Genomic DNA, 16,574 nt, shown 5'->3' on the forward strand with positions numbered 1-16,574 from the left:
TTATACATTTAAATTGCGGTTTCCATGAAACATGGTTGACAATTATTCCAAAGAGTTATTTCCAGTTGTTTCCTAGAACTTAACCAAGCCTACTTTATGTACATTTGGTTGATAAAACTTTTACTTTGACTTGTAATGGAGTATTTGGACATTGTCATATTACTTTTACTTGTATGAAGGAGTTTGTTTTCAGCAGTTTATCAACTACATTTCAAAGACAAACCTTGTACTCTTTATTCCACAACACCTATCTTACAACTACAGTTGCTAGTTACTTTACAGATTGTAGAGAGTAAACAAAACAATGAACCAACATATAAAATATGATGCATATTATAGATTAAACACCCCAACAGTATACAAAGCCATTAAAATAAGCTTTACCCCTACAAGCTACATCAAAATGTGTGTTAATATGTCAGTAAAAATAATACAATAATGTAACATGCGGTACTGTACACTCTTATAAGGGCTATTCTATATAATGTTTGCTCTTTGTAGACTTTTAATACATGTTGTACTATTTTTTTTACTTATGTACAATTTTTGAGTGCAAGGCTCTTACTTGTAATGAAGTATTTTGATATTAAGGTGTTATTTTTACTTACTAAGTTCAGCATAGTTTATAAACACATTTTTCCAGTGAAAGAAAGTAAATACATACATTTCCTCAAGTACTGTACTTAAATAACATTTTTAATTAGCCCTATTTGTATGTCCACTGTCTCCATTTTATGCTACTTAATACATCTACTCAACAACAGACAAATATTGTGCTTTTTATTACATTCATCTCAAGTTACATTATAGTTGAAACATGACCTGGTTATAAAATATGATGCTTTGTATAGGGTGAAAAAAAAAAAAAAACTCACAACACAAAAATCATTAGAGCTCCACTTCAGCAAGCTAATCAAAAATGTTAATGGCTTTGTGTAGTGTAGTTGTATATTGTATTGATAGTTTAAAGTAAAAGATCTAAGTGCATCTTCGACCACTGCTGTCTAATTGATTAAGCCTCTCATTCTTGAGCTACGTGATACTCGATACGTGGTTAGATTTGAAAGCCTTATTAATTAAAGTAAATTTAATCTAAATAATTGAAATAAAATAATTCAATCTGGGAGGGAATCAATTCACACATCATGGGAGGTCTGTGGTAGTTCACGCTGCTTATGTGGCAGCACAGTGGCTGACAGCAGAAAAACCCATCCAAACATTATTGATCCAAAACAAACATAATTTGTCACGAAATCCCGCGTAAATCTCGCGATAGCAAAACGGGGCGCTCTGATTGGACGAGAACGTCAAAGGTTACTTGGCATTCTGGGACACAAACAGTGGTCGGTATGAATAGCTCTAACAGCGACAACAGCGGCAGCCTCCACTGAGGAAGGAGGGCGACGAGAGAAACAACACCCAGCTAACGGAGAGAGAGAGAGAGAGCAACGCGGCGGGGGGGTTTCATAACGGACTTCTGCGTCCTGTCTGTCGCTCTGTCTGTCCGGGGACAAGCGGACGAGGAGGGCCAGCTACGGCGGTTTGGTCTCTGAAATGCAGCGGTCGGACTTTATCCACGCAGAGAGTTATTTAGCTAACCACAGGAGTGAGTTAGCCGTGCTGTGATTTGTGCTAGTGTGTTAGCCGGGTGGGCTGGTTCTGGTTCTGGTGGAGTCTTAAAAGTTGACGTCCTTGCACCACTTTGATTCCGATCATCTCACTTGAATAGAAGTGTTGGATTATTTTGTCGCTGTCGTCGCTGCTCGTCTGTTTTCCTCCCTGACAGCTCCCTCCATCATCTATTGACTCTGCATTGTCCGGAGCGGAGGGATGACAACTCTGAATATGGCGAGTGTTTCAGACAGAGACTACAAAACTGGCACTTTTAAGTCATTGGACTGGCACGTTGCCCAGCTAGTGTACCCGAGATAAACATTATTCAATTGGACAGTTCATGTAATGGCCAAGGAGAGTGACGGGTTTTCTCTTTATGTCTCACTGGACAATTTCTCTCAGAGTTGCATAGCAATGGGTCACCACTGCTGAAGCCATCTTCTGTAAAGTGCAGAAATATTTGCTTCTGTTGAAGCTCAATAAACTGATATTACTAGACATGGACTTGCGCTGGATTTAAAGGCCTGTCTGGAAATCTCAAACATCACAGCTGTCACCGGGTTGGACAGTTCTCCTGAGCCCTGCTGCCGGTCCCCAGAGCCTATTTGAGGGGCCAACATGTCAATGTCAGGGTCCACGACCGTGCAGCTTTTCACCAAGCTTGTCAAGCATGCGGTGGGCAAGGCACAGATTCAGCTGAACCGCTGGCTGCAGAGGACTGCCACAGACGACTGTGACAAAATTGACATCCTGATATGCAGCGCCTTTGACGAGACAGGGGCCGGCATCGGGAAGTCAGATGGAGACCCCGAGGTTATCAGCGCCACAGGGGGGACGACCTTCAGCAACAGTGGAGAGTTCAGACACCCATGCTGTATCACCACCTTTTGCTTCAAGAGCGCCCTGCTGGCATGCATCCTAACCGCTGTGTGCTTCTCCTCGGTGGCCCTCGTGCGCCAATACCTCAAGGACCTCCTGCTCTGGGTGGAGAGCTTGGACAGCCTCGTCGGAGCCCTGCTGTTTATAGTTGGTTTGATTATTGTGTCGTTCCCGTGTGGATGGGGATACATTGTTCTCAATGTGGCAGCTGGCTACCTCTACGGCTTTGTGCTGGGAATGGGACTAGTTATGGTGGGAGTTTTAATAGGAACCTTTGTGGCACACCTGGTGTGCAAACGACTATTGACTGACTGGGTGCTGAACAAAGTTGGAAACAGTGAACAGCTCAGTGCTGTCATACGAGTGGTGGAGGGAGGAAGTGGACTCAAAGTTGTGGCCTTAGCGAGACTCACCCCCATACCCTTTGGGCTCCAAAATGCAGTTTTCTCGGTGAGTATAAAAATACTATTGCCAGCTTTTCCTTTTCACTTCAGATGGACGTTAGACAGTCATGTAAGGTCAGTAAACTCATATGGGTTTAGGCAGAAAGGTCACAGCAGTGGACCAGCCAGGAGCAGAGCTCATTAACCCACAAGAGGAGAGTTCAACAAATCACTTGCAGTCATGACAATCAAACCTGTGACCTTTTCAATTTTAGGAGGAAATTATTTTCTTATTTGTCGCCCCACCCTACCACACAGGGGAAATCATAACTATCTCGAAGCCAGTTTCTAGCAGCAGAGAGGGAGTGTCGGCTGTGCACATTTATCTTTCTGGTTGAATGCATTTTTGAATGTGAACATAGTAGTTGACCTGTTCCTTTATTTTTCAAGGCAGACTACTATCTAATAGCAGACGTATAATATAAGGCCGTTCCCTAGAGCAGGGAAACTCATTCCTTTTGTAGATAGAGAAAGTGCTCCAATGAAATGAATTCTATTTTAGCCTAAGGACATCAATTATTTTATCAGTTTGAACTATCACATTTTAAGTCCTAGTTTTGGGTTTTCATATTTGGAGCCATGTTTTTTTCTGAACTCAGTAATGATCTGCTGACATTATCATAATGTAGATCAAATCATGGACATTGTTTTTTTTTCTTCTGTAATGTAAATCTAAAGTGATTGGTGAAAGCAACAAACACCATGTGACCTACATTATAAAGCTAAGCAGCATCAGGATATTGCTTTCAGCTGCACTCCTGCACTTAACCTGAGGCCCTTGACCTTCATACATGGCATGAATAATTTATACTCGCTGATTACCCTCAGTCAACTCATTGATACCTCCAAATAGTAAAAGCCTTGAGGGAAATGTTATTGTATTGTAGAAAAATCAGCTGGGAGGTCACAAAACATTGTGTAAATAAGTTGTAAATGAATGAAGAATACTGACCTGAGGGTAAACCTGGATGCAATTTACATTAAGCAGTCATCACTGTAGTGTACTGGAGGAGCACTGGTGTAGCACACAACAGCAAAACAGTATCAGGTTTTGCACAATCGAAAACTGTGTCTCAAGTGGTTGCCTGCTTGTATTCTCTGTAACTCTAGAGTAATAGCACGGTATATTTATATATGTCTACCCACAAACATTTTTACCTATACATTCAAATGTAGCCTACTTAAACAACTATCTGTTTCAAAAGCCGAATTCACATTTTAATCAACATGCCAAGAAGTCGAAGCAGTGAAAACCACCATCATATGCAGTATTTCTTAGATTCTGTTTCAATGAATACTGACATTTACATTCCCCTTAACGTAAACTGGTCTGAATATTTCATTCGTTTATGGAAACATCTGGTGAGAAGAGAATAAAAACAGTGTTGAAGGCAAAAACCAACAGTGGCACAGACATCCAGAAGTAGATGCAAAGTGGGGAGCTTGAAAGGAATTTATAGCTTAAAGCATGAAGGAGTTTGTGCACAGGCCCGAGGCAGGAAAAAGATGATGACGTAAGTGAGTTTCACAAGCACAGTAATTGCATACTGCAAAACCAGTAAGTTTTCCGGGGTGACTGATTTACTTAGACATTTCTCGCATGTATGGATTTGGCTTTTGACATTTCTATATACACACTCATAAGTGCCCTACAATAAACACTCACTGTGCAAAGCAGAGCTTTAGACCTAAGTCTGGTAAACTTTGTGGCCATCGTTGGTTGTAATTTTACACTTGATTTCACTACATTGAAATCTGTTTCACTCTCTTTTAGCTCTGTTGCAAATTACAACTTGTTCAAAATGATGTAACCCAGAACAGTAATACCCCTCCCCCTAGCGGCACTTGAAATTAAGAATGTCCCGGGGACAGTAGCACCTGGGACACTAAGGACTAATTGTGGGCAATTGTGGTTACATTAATGCATCATGGAATAAACCTCATTTCAGCTGGTAGGTGTTCAAATTCTAAAAATGTGAGGTGGCACAAGCTCTACGCTGCATCACACACGCGCTTAAACACACAAAATCAGTCATAGAGAGCTAGACCGACTTTAATTTCTAAAAAGCGACTAGCAACTAATTTAGTGACTTATTCAGACCACGAGGGAAAAGTAATCACAGTCCATGGCTCCTCTGCCGAGGTCTCTTGTGTCAGTTGTAGTGTGTGAGGCACGTTTAAGATTTACTCTCACTCTTTCGCTCCGGATCTCTGGATTAGGGTGTTCCTTTAGCTTATATTTGAATAATTCATTTGAGCTTGTAAATATTTAAATAGATTATTTGATCTTATCCTTCCCTTTTGTAGATTAAAAACAAAAGCTTTTTACTTAAAATATACTTTGCCCCTTTAGTGCATTTGTGATTATTTGACTGAATAATAATAATGTTTAGGTTTGCATTTGCACTGCAGTTTGCAGTGATGTATTTATTGATCAAACAATTAGAAGTAACCAATAGACAGTAAGTCAACCAATGACTAATGATTCAGATATAAGTGCAGGGAGCAACTAGTATAACTTCCATGTTGGACCATAAAGTGGTGTGAGTTACTGAGAAAGGCCCTGCCCCACAGCCCCCAGAATCACCCCAGAGTTGAATCAGCACCTCTCTGTTGACAGTATCAACAGAAAGAAGAAATAAAATGTATCACACGTGTAGTATTTATTACAGGGAGACAGGATTGGGTTTCATTGCAGTGGTATAGATCAGATTCCTGTTAAGAGTTTTATTGCTTTACTCTAATTATAGTATATTAGCATATTGCGCGTCCTTTTCCATAATATTTTTTACTGTAAAGAGACCAAAGTGTTTAATTATTAACTACATTGACTTATTATAATATATCTGTATTCTATGGTGTTCAGTTCAATATATTTTAATTCAGAATCAAATATAATTTTTGTCACTGCAGTACATGTTTACATTAAGTGACAGAATTGGATATCAATATTTACATAAATACATCTGTACAATAACTGTTCAAAATTATGATAGGATATAAAATACTCTTAAGGGCCCCTGTAGGGCTTGTTTTATTTTATAAGACCAGCAGTAGATATTCAGTTTACTATCACATCACATGTGACAAACAAATTGAATGATTTCAGAAGCTAAAACCAGCAAATGTTCAGTAGTTCTTCTTGAAAAATGACTCAAACAATGAATCATTTATCAAAATAGCTGTTGAGGATCAATTTATCAACTAATCATTGCAGTCCCAAACAGTGGGCAAGTACTTATCTGGAGCAAGTTCGTCATTATGACTAAGAGGACAACTTCAGATAAGTAAAATGAGTCATTTGGCGACAGCGAGGTGGGATCATCCCAGGAATCAGCTGACTGCAGGCAGTAAACTTTTGTGCTGCATTGGTACACTGACTGATAGGTTAGTATTTGAGAAGCATATCAAATTCAAGTATGCTTGGGTTGTAACATTAGAGTTGTCAGGAGCCGACCTGTCGAAGTGCTGTTGAAAATCTGCTATTTAAATGGACGATGAGGATGAAGGAGAGTTGTTAAGACTATGGCATCACAACTCTACGTATGTTACAAATTGAGAGTTTAAGGAACTTGTTTTTCCAGAGGTTGTTTTTTCAGGGTGTTGTGATGGATACAATGAGAATACTGCTGTGAATTTACTTTAGGATTAAATATAAGCTCCAAGCTTATAGCACAGTTCAGATAAACATGAATGATTTCTTTGTGTTAGTCCCACACTATGATCAGCAGTTCACCTGTTACAAGACTTCAGTGTTGAACAGGACTTACGAACCTAGCAGATGGTCTTTCTCTGCCTGACTGACTGAAATGGCTTCTGTTTGTCGTTGGTTCTTGCTTTCGGCTTCATAGTTGGGACATAGCTCAGGGTCCAAAGGTTGAGAGAGATGTCCCACGTCAGTATCGTGGCTCAAGCTTTAACAGTATTTGTAACATTGAACTTACTGTTCCAATCTGCAGAGGTGAAAATGAGGTGTCAAAGTCAAAAGGACAGACGTTAACACACTGGGTTGCTCAGCTGCCGTCACTGTCATTGGCATTAATGGTTTGCCAGGGTGAAATTAAAACGCTGGCTAATTGACAGCCTTGTAAAACTCTGTTTTTGAGTTTGCTCTGGGTCTTTATCTACAAGCAAGCAAACACTTTATAAGAAAGGACATCAGCTTTCATGCAGCTCAAGCACAACTGCTACAAAAAAGTGGGTCATATTATGCCAGTTCGCATTTGTCATATTTCTGTTGGTTAGTTTCAACTTATGACAGCTGTTTGTCTTTGAAAATGCAGCTTGTCTGTGTTTGACTCATTGTAATGACATTTGAGATTGTTCCCTTTGAATTATTTTAGGTTTACAGATTTATAGTTTTTTTGTTTCGCTTTACCTAATGCACCAGCATTTTGTTTAAAGGTTTGGCCTTTTTCCAGATGTGTTGGATGACTTATGTTGCTTTGAAATCTTACGCCAAATTAAAGTGTTTTTCTTTTTGACGCCTCAATCTAAATTGAAGCTAGCATTTTTTAAAAGCACATAGGATTGATATTTTGGTAAAATGTAACAAATGACAACGTGAAACCAAATGTGACAACGCGAAAGGGGTTGTGGGTAGTGATGAACCTACTGAGAATTATTACCTGAATCTGTAGCTCCCCTCAGCTTTACAGAGACTTATAGAGAGCTACAGCTCAATGTTTAGCTCTCAAGACCACCAGTTTACTGTTTTGGTTAACTCTAATAGCATAATTTTCAACCACAGTAAGTGGTTGTTTACAGTGAAAACCCCACTTAAAAACCAACTATACACTTCCAGCTCAGCTGCAGATAGACTAGGTAGCGACTATCTGGTAACATAGTGGAGCAGCCAAGTATTTCCCTGGAGGGTTGGGAGAGACCAAAATCTAAGCTGAAAGAGACTTACATTTGGTGTACAGAGACACAAAAGAAAGAAACGCATTATGTCTCTCTGGAACTGCTGGTATGTTAACAACTGTTTGCTAACAGGTTTGCTGACAATTTCAGAGGTGATGCTATGTTAATGTCGTGCTCACTTGTTTCCGTTGCGGCCAAAAATAACCGATAATGGAAATGTAACAGCAAAACCATCATTCTGGAGAACTGGAGAAAAATCAGGCTGTCAACTCCTCACACACAAACCCCAATGTGAAACTTTTTTTCCCAGTTGGTGAAGTGAATGTTAGTGTGCAGCCTTCACCAGGGAGTTAAGCCAGCCCTGCCAGAAGCAGGCTAATAAGCTGAATCCCTGAGTTCGCCTGAGTCCTCTGCTACATTTTTACTTCCTGGCCCGGAGGGTCTTCAGACCCAGCTCAGCCTCTCACTGTGCACCTTGTAATTTGTGTTACCTGGAGGCTCATTATTAAGCCTAGCTGATATTGTATCTTTATGATCTGATTCTCAACAATAAAAGGTGAAACTAACCGTGGGTGGGTACTTATTGGCTCGTACTGGCTCACTGGTGGAATTATGTGTTGTCTGCTCTGCCCTTGGTAAGCACTTTCTCTGGATGAGGCTACATTTCACTGTGCCCCCTGCTTCTTTCTGCTGAAGTGGATGGTGCTACATTATAGTTGGTAACCTAAAACGACACACAGACTGCAGCAGTTAGCAAAACAATGGGACAGCTCAGGAAAAATGTTTGCGAACCCTTTGCAGAAGAAGTGGACATATTCAGGTCTCAACGTGTATTTTATTACAACATTATAACCTTTAAAACTGCTCACTGGCCTGTCTCCATCCCATTGCTGTCATGATGAGCTGTGATTTATAGGACGCTATCTATCTAGGCAAGCATGTTTGTGCAGCCTGTTATTATGGCCTGTGCTTCACCCTTTGTTACAAAGGGTAAGCCGTGCGTGTGTCCAGATAAGAAAAGAGATGCAGCATCACAGACGCAATTCTGAAATTTACTATGCAGTCAAGATACCCTACTCCCTGCTTTGTTTACGAGCTCAAACTCAGACCTGCATTGCTGCTGCTAAATCAGGTCAAGCCTAGGATGGGGTGTTTTTTCACTTGAATTTGCAGATTATCTTGATACACAGGCTTGCAGAAGTGAGTAGGAGGTTCAGTGGAAATTCTCTGCCCGGTTATAAAAATACCAACCACTAGCCCTGGTCGTATACAAGACAGCTGCATACGCTAGTTGCCTGGATGGGAAGAGACTTCAGAGGACATGTGCTTCACAACTCAGGAACGATGGCTAAGAGACAGAGAGTGCAGTCCTTGTCTTCTGCAGCTCTCACAGGCTCACATGACACGTCTCAGCGATCAGCTGAAGGCGTTTGGACTGTGTTGACACATGGTGTGGACACATCAGTGCTAATCTTTCAAGGAGAAAGGCCTGTTACATGATTGTATTGAAGAAAGCATTCTCAGCTAAACATAGTGAGGAAATGCAACTTGACAACATTATCCTGATTAACCAGGTTTCAATAACGTCCTATGAAGTGTAACCCAGGCTCTTATCAGCAAGTAGTGTGAGAACAGGAGAGGATTTTGGATCTGTCACTTTGAGGAGACACATGGGCTTGATCTTGCATAAATGTTTTCCAGGCCTGATAACATTTTGGCTCAGGCAGTGTCTTGCAGCAACTCACCATGGCCCCTGACACACCGCTATCAGCCACAATGTAGTCACAGTGCACACAGTGCCAAGGTCACATCCTCGCACACCCAGCACAGACATACATCGGCTTATGTCATCACTTAATCAAGGGATCAAGGGTGACAGCAACGCGGACACTTGTTTATATTTAGGTGGTTGTAATGAGATATGAAATTCAAAATGAGCTGGACGTTTGATGGCATGTTGTTCTTCTGGGTAATTACACAAGATAGTGATATTTAGAATTTATTTACTTGCTCAAACAGGAGCTTGCAGATTTTGAAATGAATACATTTGCAGCAGCTTTTATCAAGAATCAGGCTGTAGCTTGTGATATTTTTGTGTATTTTTTTCCAGGAAATGTGGTAGTTTAAAGTAGCAGACAGTGGAAATACTGAAGTTAAATACAAGTACCTCAAAATTGTATTTAGGTACAGTACTTGAGCAAATTTACTTAGTTACTTTCCACCACTGCTGGAAAATGCAATGATTTGTTAATTTTATAAGCATTTTTCTTAGAATTAATACTTTAAACCAAGTAAATGGACCTCAAGTTAGAATTTTTGTTTTGTTACACTACTGTTGCCAAGATTGAGAAAGAGCTCACTCTCAGAACTGATATATGGTTTAGATAACCTTTGTCAAACTTCAGATCTCTTGACCCTTGGCTCCTCTATCTTATCAGTCGCAATTGGAAACGTACAAAACAGATAGGTTGTCATTTAGCTTTCAGTTTAAATTCTTAAATATTATTTGTAATTGGTTACTTCACATTGTTGAGAGTTAACCAGATTCAACAAGGGACGTGCGAGGACTCAGTCTCCACAAGCACACTCGTAATTTCATTCAGATGAATCTATGATGCAGGAAAGGTTATTGAACCAGCAAACTAATTTTAAATATGAATCCATAATAAACGCTTGATTTTGGCTTGTTGAATGAATATGTTTAGTTTAGTAGTATAATTTTTTTTTTTTCCATTGTACCTAAATCTTTTCAATATTTTAAAGTTTGTAAGCTGTTTCTCCATTTCAAGATCACAGACGTGTCCTTGCCAAACTACCTGGTGGCCTCCTCTGTGGGTCTGTTGCCCACTCAGCTTCTCAACTCCTACCTGGGCACCACGCTTCGCACCATGGAGGATGTCATTGCTGAGCAGAGCGTCAGCGGCTACTTTGTGTTCATCCTGCAGGTGAGCTGATGGTGATAATGCATTCAGTGTGAAGCAACTAATTTGTACATGTGTCAACTTCTGACAGCTGTTTGTCTTTGAAAATGCAGCTTGTCTGTGTTTTACTCATTGTCAGGACATGTGAGATTGCTCCCTTTGACATATTTTAGGTTCACAGATAAAAGAGTGAATATTGGACTAGTAATGTATAATGAAATGTGTAGTATACAAACAATGTTTAGGAGTGTGTCTTGGGTTGAATTTCTTTCATCATTCCTTTTCATATGACGTTTGAGTAAGCAAACCTTTGTCCGATTGATTGACTAGGTGTACTACCAGGCTATTGAGAAAGCAACAGGAAAAACTGGCTTTTCCCTCTTGCTGTTTAGAGGGCATGTTTATCTGCAGTGAGTTTTGCAAAAGTAAAGTGACATATAACTCTGGACCACACCCCCCCAACTAGTGAAATGTTCTTTTTTAATGGATCAGTGCTTTTCCCTCCCTTATAATCAAATCATGTCTTGTCTACCAAGCCTGTCAAATATTATCCTAATCCAAAAGCACTGACATCTGTCCCTCCGATAAGTCTTTAGTTGCATGAATGGCTACAGTAGGAGTGCTAAGCCTTATGTAGATATGTAAAATATGCCCACACCTCGGTTCAGGTCTTTTGTAGGTGTTACCACATCTCCAACACAGATTCACAGGGATAAGAGGTCAAGGGTCAATTTAAACTTAGGTAGGTTTCATGAAGAACTGAACGCTCCAAATTGAAAACTGGCCTTTGAAGCCCTTTTTAACACTGGTTGGAAACTTCATCTGGAAGAGTTGATTAAGCCTAGTAATCTCATACTGTTATGCACCAACAAGGATAGACATCATACATACTATAAGTATTTAATTAGTTAAATTATTTTTTTGTGACAATTTTTTTGTGCCTATTTTGCATGGTAATTGAGGCCAATACTGACCAGACATCCTATTCACATTAAATACATTTATTTCAGTAAAATTCAGCGTTACTGCCATCAGTTCATTAAATTGTGGCTGGCCACCTACTCAGATTTTAGTGCCATAGCAATTCTTTACGGTAGCTGAGAGGTATCAATGAACTGCAAATACAACAATGCAGAAGCCACAACAGAAAGGAAGTGGGCAACAACGGATGTTGACAGTGAAATGGGGTAAGCTAACTAGCTGCTGGCTGTTGCTTCATGTTTAGTGTACAGATATGAAAGTGGTGTCGATCTCCTCATCTGTCTCTTGACAAGAAAAAAAAAAAGAAGCTTCTTTCTGAAAATGTTATGCTATTGAACTTTACTTGAGTTTGATGTAGTGTTGTATACAGATTTTATATTCGGGAATAAAAGAATTTATCAGATTGAGTATTGGAATTTACCCTGATTTGAGGTATCTGTATTGGGAGAGAAAAAGCTGCATCGGTGGACCTACCAACATCTGTCCTGCAGTGAATTAGTTAGTTAGTAGCAAACTAGCTTCTTAGCTTACTCTGAGACAAGAGTGTGTGTGGTTGTTGTAATGGACTGCAATAGATTGTCTGTGTAGATGTATAAAATGTACCTTGCACTTTTGACTGGAGAGCAAAATATTGGACACACCTCAGAACGTAATGGAGTTCAGTTAACCACAACAACAACAACAAAAAACACACATCCTCCTCTGTCCTCTGCAGATCGTCATCAGCATCGGCCTGATGTTCTACGTCGTGCACCGGGCTCAGGTAGAGCTCAACGCAGCCATCGCCGCCTGCCAGATGGAGCTGAAGTCGTCACACATGAACGGTTCCTCCACCAATCACAGCGGCTTCACCTACTGCAGCAAAAGGGCGACGGCCGCCAGTGGGAACTGCATTAATGTGGTGTGAATTGACACACGAGGCAGTAAGCTCGTACTACTTGTTGACCGAATTGTAAGACTGCAGCGCTTGAGAGATCGGCGTGGTATATATATTTCCAACATCGTACTCTTACCACCCTTGGGAGAAAACCCTGAAAGCATACGTCTTTAGTCTGTATGGTGTTTTCGAAGTGTGGGACCACGCACCTTTGAAGAAATGGTGCTGATGAAAATAGTTTTGCGGTACATTATATTGGGAGGGTTTAGTTTTTTAAATTATTTTCATTAAGGTACTTAACATTTACTCTGTTACAGGAGATGTCAATGAAATGATGTTGTTTAAAGATATCAGAGGTGGCTGAGTGCGTGAGTCATTAAAAAAAAAAAGAAGTTAAGAAGGGTATTAACTGCCTGCTAACACTATGAATGTGAAATCTGGAGCTTTCTAGAGAACCAAGGAATTGTTTTTCAATTTTAGTGTCAAAAGAATGCCAACCTATGCACCTTTCTCTCATACCACATCTGTTTTTGTTTTAAGAGATTTAATCATTTATCTACATCCAGTACAACAAAAAAAAGGGCATTATTAATATTTTTTTTTTTAAGATTTGGCTTTTTAGTCCAGTTCATTTGTGTTCAAGTGTCTTATTTTTGGACTATGGAGAGAGGAGCATTACCGGCCTCTCTGACTCTGTGATTTCTGCTGGCGTACAACCATGTCAGCTGAATTGGCCTTGTTTGCCCGGAGGTCATTTTAGCGCTTTTGCAGTTTTGATAAGAGCAGCTGGAGAGGAGAGCAGATTTCACAGCAGGAGACTCAGGAATGTTTCTGCCAGGAAAGTTGAAGTACAGCGTGATCAGACACATGTTCCTCTATAGAAAGATTCCCACACTGGACTGACGCTGAAGCTTTCCTGTAAATGTTTATTAATAATAATTAATTTTGGTTTGATTTTTACATTTGTATTTGGCTGTGAGATTATCCATTAGAATTATTACATAGTTTTTGCTTAAGATCATAGTTTTGACAATTCTGTGCAATACGAAGAACGGTGACAAAATGGCATGAATGTCATATTTCAGTGCTGAAACCAAACTAATCAGAAATGCTCTCGCGCGTACAAAGTAACACAAACTTAAGTCTGTGTTTATTTAAGGTTTTACTTACATTATAGACGAGTAAGCTAGATGAGATGAAGAGGCTATTATTTTTTATGTGCCATAATTTGATAAAGCTTATTAGATGCCATGACACTGGCCCCACCTGAGCTGAGGCTACATGTGACTTATGACTTATTTTTATTACTTAATATTGCTGGTAATTATAGAAATTATCTGTCAACATTTTTTTTTTTGTGTGTTTTAGCTCTTAATTTAATAATACAACAACAAAGCTCTCATGCTGTAGGTTCTTTTGCACAGTCCACTACAACAGACAAACATTATTTTCATACAGTTAATACGTTGAGTTAGGAAGGGGTTTGGTTGGTCAGAAGTTGAAACTGATGTGTCTCAGAAGCCGACAATCAAACACAACACGGACACTAAGTGATGAATGTGATAATACTTTTTATTTTTTACATGAATTATTGTGATGCTGCTCCTCAGACTATGTCTGATTGAGGAATAATAAGGGCTCTTATATGAAAAATCCATCTTTATGTCCCCGTATTTGTTCACAAAAGCCTGTTTTGTAATACTTGCAAAATGTTTTGTTTTTCATTTCAATTTTTGTACTACAGTTTTTTTTTGTGTGTGTCTTCAAAGCCAGATTTACTGTTTCCCCCAAACACATTCCATGCTGTCAGTCCTCTGAAAAGCTGTAGTTATTTTCATGCTAAATGTTGGTTGAAAGGGCCCCTTCCTGTCTGAATTTAGCAATAATGTTTGAAAGCAAAAAATATGATAGAAGTCCTACCAATAAGATCTTTAGCCAAGTATTGGGAATAGCTGTTTACTACCAGTGTTAAAGATTTTTCTCTCAAAAGTGATCAAAAACTGCGTTTGAGTTGTTCCATGTCCCCCTGTAAGGTTGAGTATCAATATACCAGGTTTGTGTTACAGTGTTACCTCCCGCTGCCTCTGACGGACATTTCTGCGCTGCCAATGATGGGGAAGAGACACACACACATCTGTGATCAGAACAGCTTGTTCAGATTTGTAGCATCTTCCTCGGAGAGTCCCTAACATACTGATCGCTTATTGATGTTTAGCGATCAGGCTCTCACTCCTGTCACTTAAAAAAAATCCTCTGAATCCAACAGACACATTTTCCCTTCTTATTTGAATTGAAAGTTTACGTAGAGAGACGAGTACATTTTTAAAGATTCATAAAAATCTGCTCACTACTCTCACTCCTCATATTTTTTCCCCAGTTCTTAATGAGAAAATGTAAAAAGGTTCCTGGCAGCAGTGACATATTTTAGGAAGTGTCCCTATCCTCCAAACAAAGTGTGAATCGATGAAGCTGTTCTGCTCAGACATGGGAAAGAAGTGGATTTAATACCATGTTTAATGCAAAAATCAAATACAAGAAACTTGATGGGCCACCGTGGACACACTTTCATCACTTCTCTCAACTGGGATTTTGATAAACTTGAGATTGTGGAAAAATGTTTTACAGAGACAGGCTTTGGTTCTTCTTAGGTGGGCTCTACTTAGATATAGTTATGCAACAACTGATTCCTAAGGGAAGTATATTTCATAGACACTCCCACAAGACCTGAATCTGGGATGTAACTGCACACCTGAACTGTTAAAGGGTCAAGTTAAGGGTCTCGTTTGGTGCTATGAAACGCAATACTTCCCATCTGTATCAAGTGCATTACACATATGCTGTATTTTGTAATACAGAGAATTTTACAGTGCATAAATATTGATATTTATCGCTGTACGATGCTTGTTCAGTGTTATTTATGAGCGAAAGAAAATAAAACCTGTCCGACTTTGTTACAAAATGTCTCTTACTTACACACTTTTTTACACACATTTATTACATATATTTTAAAATACTCATATTTTATTAATGATTGATAATCACTCTAATTTTATTTTTAAGCCATGTTTTTACTCTCAGTAATTAATATTTATGAAGTGCAATCTTAAAGGAATAATTTAACATTTTGGGAAATACACTCATTCACTTTCTGACAGAGAGTTTAGAAGATTAATATCACCTTCATTGAATATAAGACTGAAGCCTGTTAGCTTAGCTTAGCACAAGATTTGAAATGGGCAAACAGCTAGCAGGTGAAGGTGTTTTATTGCTGTTTGTTGAATCTGTACAAAAGCCAGTGTAAAAAACATTTTACGTAAAATGGTGAATTATTGTTTTTACACACAAGTTCCTGTACAGATTGAACAATCTGCATGTTAATGAGTGAGCTTTAGAGGTTCTGGTTGCCAGATGTGGTTATAATTTGACAAACCCCCTGGCTAGCAGTTTCACACAGTTTCTTTTTATCTTTGTGCTAAGTTAAGCGATTTTCCTGCAAGCTGTTAACAGTGTAAGCAATATTTACATGAACGTGGTATCAATCTTCTAACTCTGCACCAGAAAGTGTATTTCCCAAATTAGAAGCTTGTATCTAGTCCACTCCTTATTTTGTTAAATAATTTACAGCTCAGGATACCTTATGTAACACTGAGTGAACCCCTGTCCTTGTTTGTCTTTATTAAACTTTCTGTCAACCTTGTTGTTTATGATGAAAATAGCAACCTGAAGTAACTGGTATCAGACATTTGAGACTTCTTTTTTACACAAGCTTCCACTGCAGAGGTGAGACACCACTGTAACATTTTTAACTAATAGATATTACTATGAGACTTATTTACAATTGCAATATTTATGTTTAAATATGCAATTGAGGCAATATCTAATGCTAACTGTTGATGAATTTAGGGGAACCTACAGAAGCAAATAGACAAAGTGTAGAACAATAAACACCTAAATGTGTATTTTGGGTGTTTTCTTTCCTGAAAGAAGTCATGTTAT

General features: G+C 39.2%; 1 protein-coding gene across 1 annotated transcript; it reads left to right on the forward strand.

Moving 5' to 3' along the window:
• Window positions 1–1,333: 1,333 nt before the first annotated feature.
• tmem64 (transmembrane protein 64) lies at window positions 1,334–15,537 on the forward strand. Its single transcript, XM_051390319.1, has 3 exons — window positions 1,334–2,943; window positions 10,589–10,744; window positions 12,417–15,537. Exons 1-3 carry the CDS (start codon window positions 2,233–2,235, stop codon window positions 12,606–12,608), a joined length of 1,059 nt encoding a protein of 352 aa, XP_051246279.1. The 5' UTR covers window positions 1,334–2,232; the 3' UTR covers window positions 12,609–15,537.
• The last annotated feature ends 1,037 nt before the right edge of the window (window positions 15,538–16,574 follow it).

Source organism: Dicentrarchus labrax, unplaced genomic scaffold (assembly GCF_905237075.1).
Source record: "Dicentrarchus labrax unplaced genomic scaffold, dlabrax2021, whole genome shotgun sequence".
In the NCBI taxonomy this organism is placed as follows: domain Eukaryota; kingdom Metazoa; phylum Chordata; class Actinopteri; family Moronidae; genus Dicentrarchus; species Dicentrarchus labrax.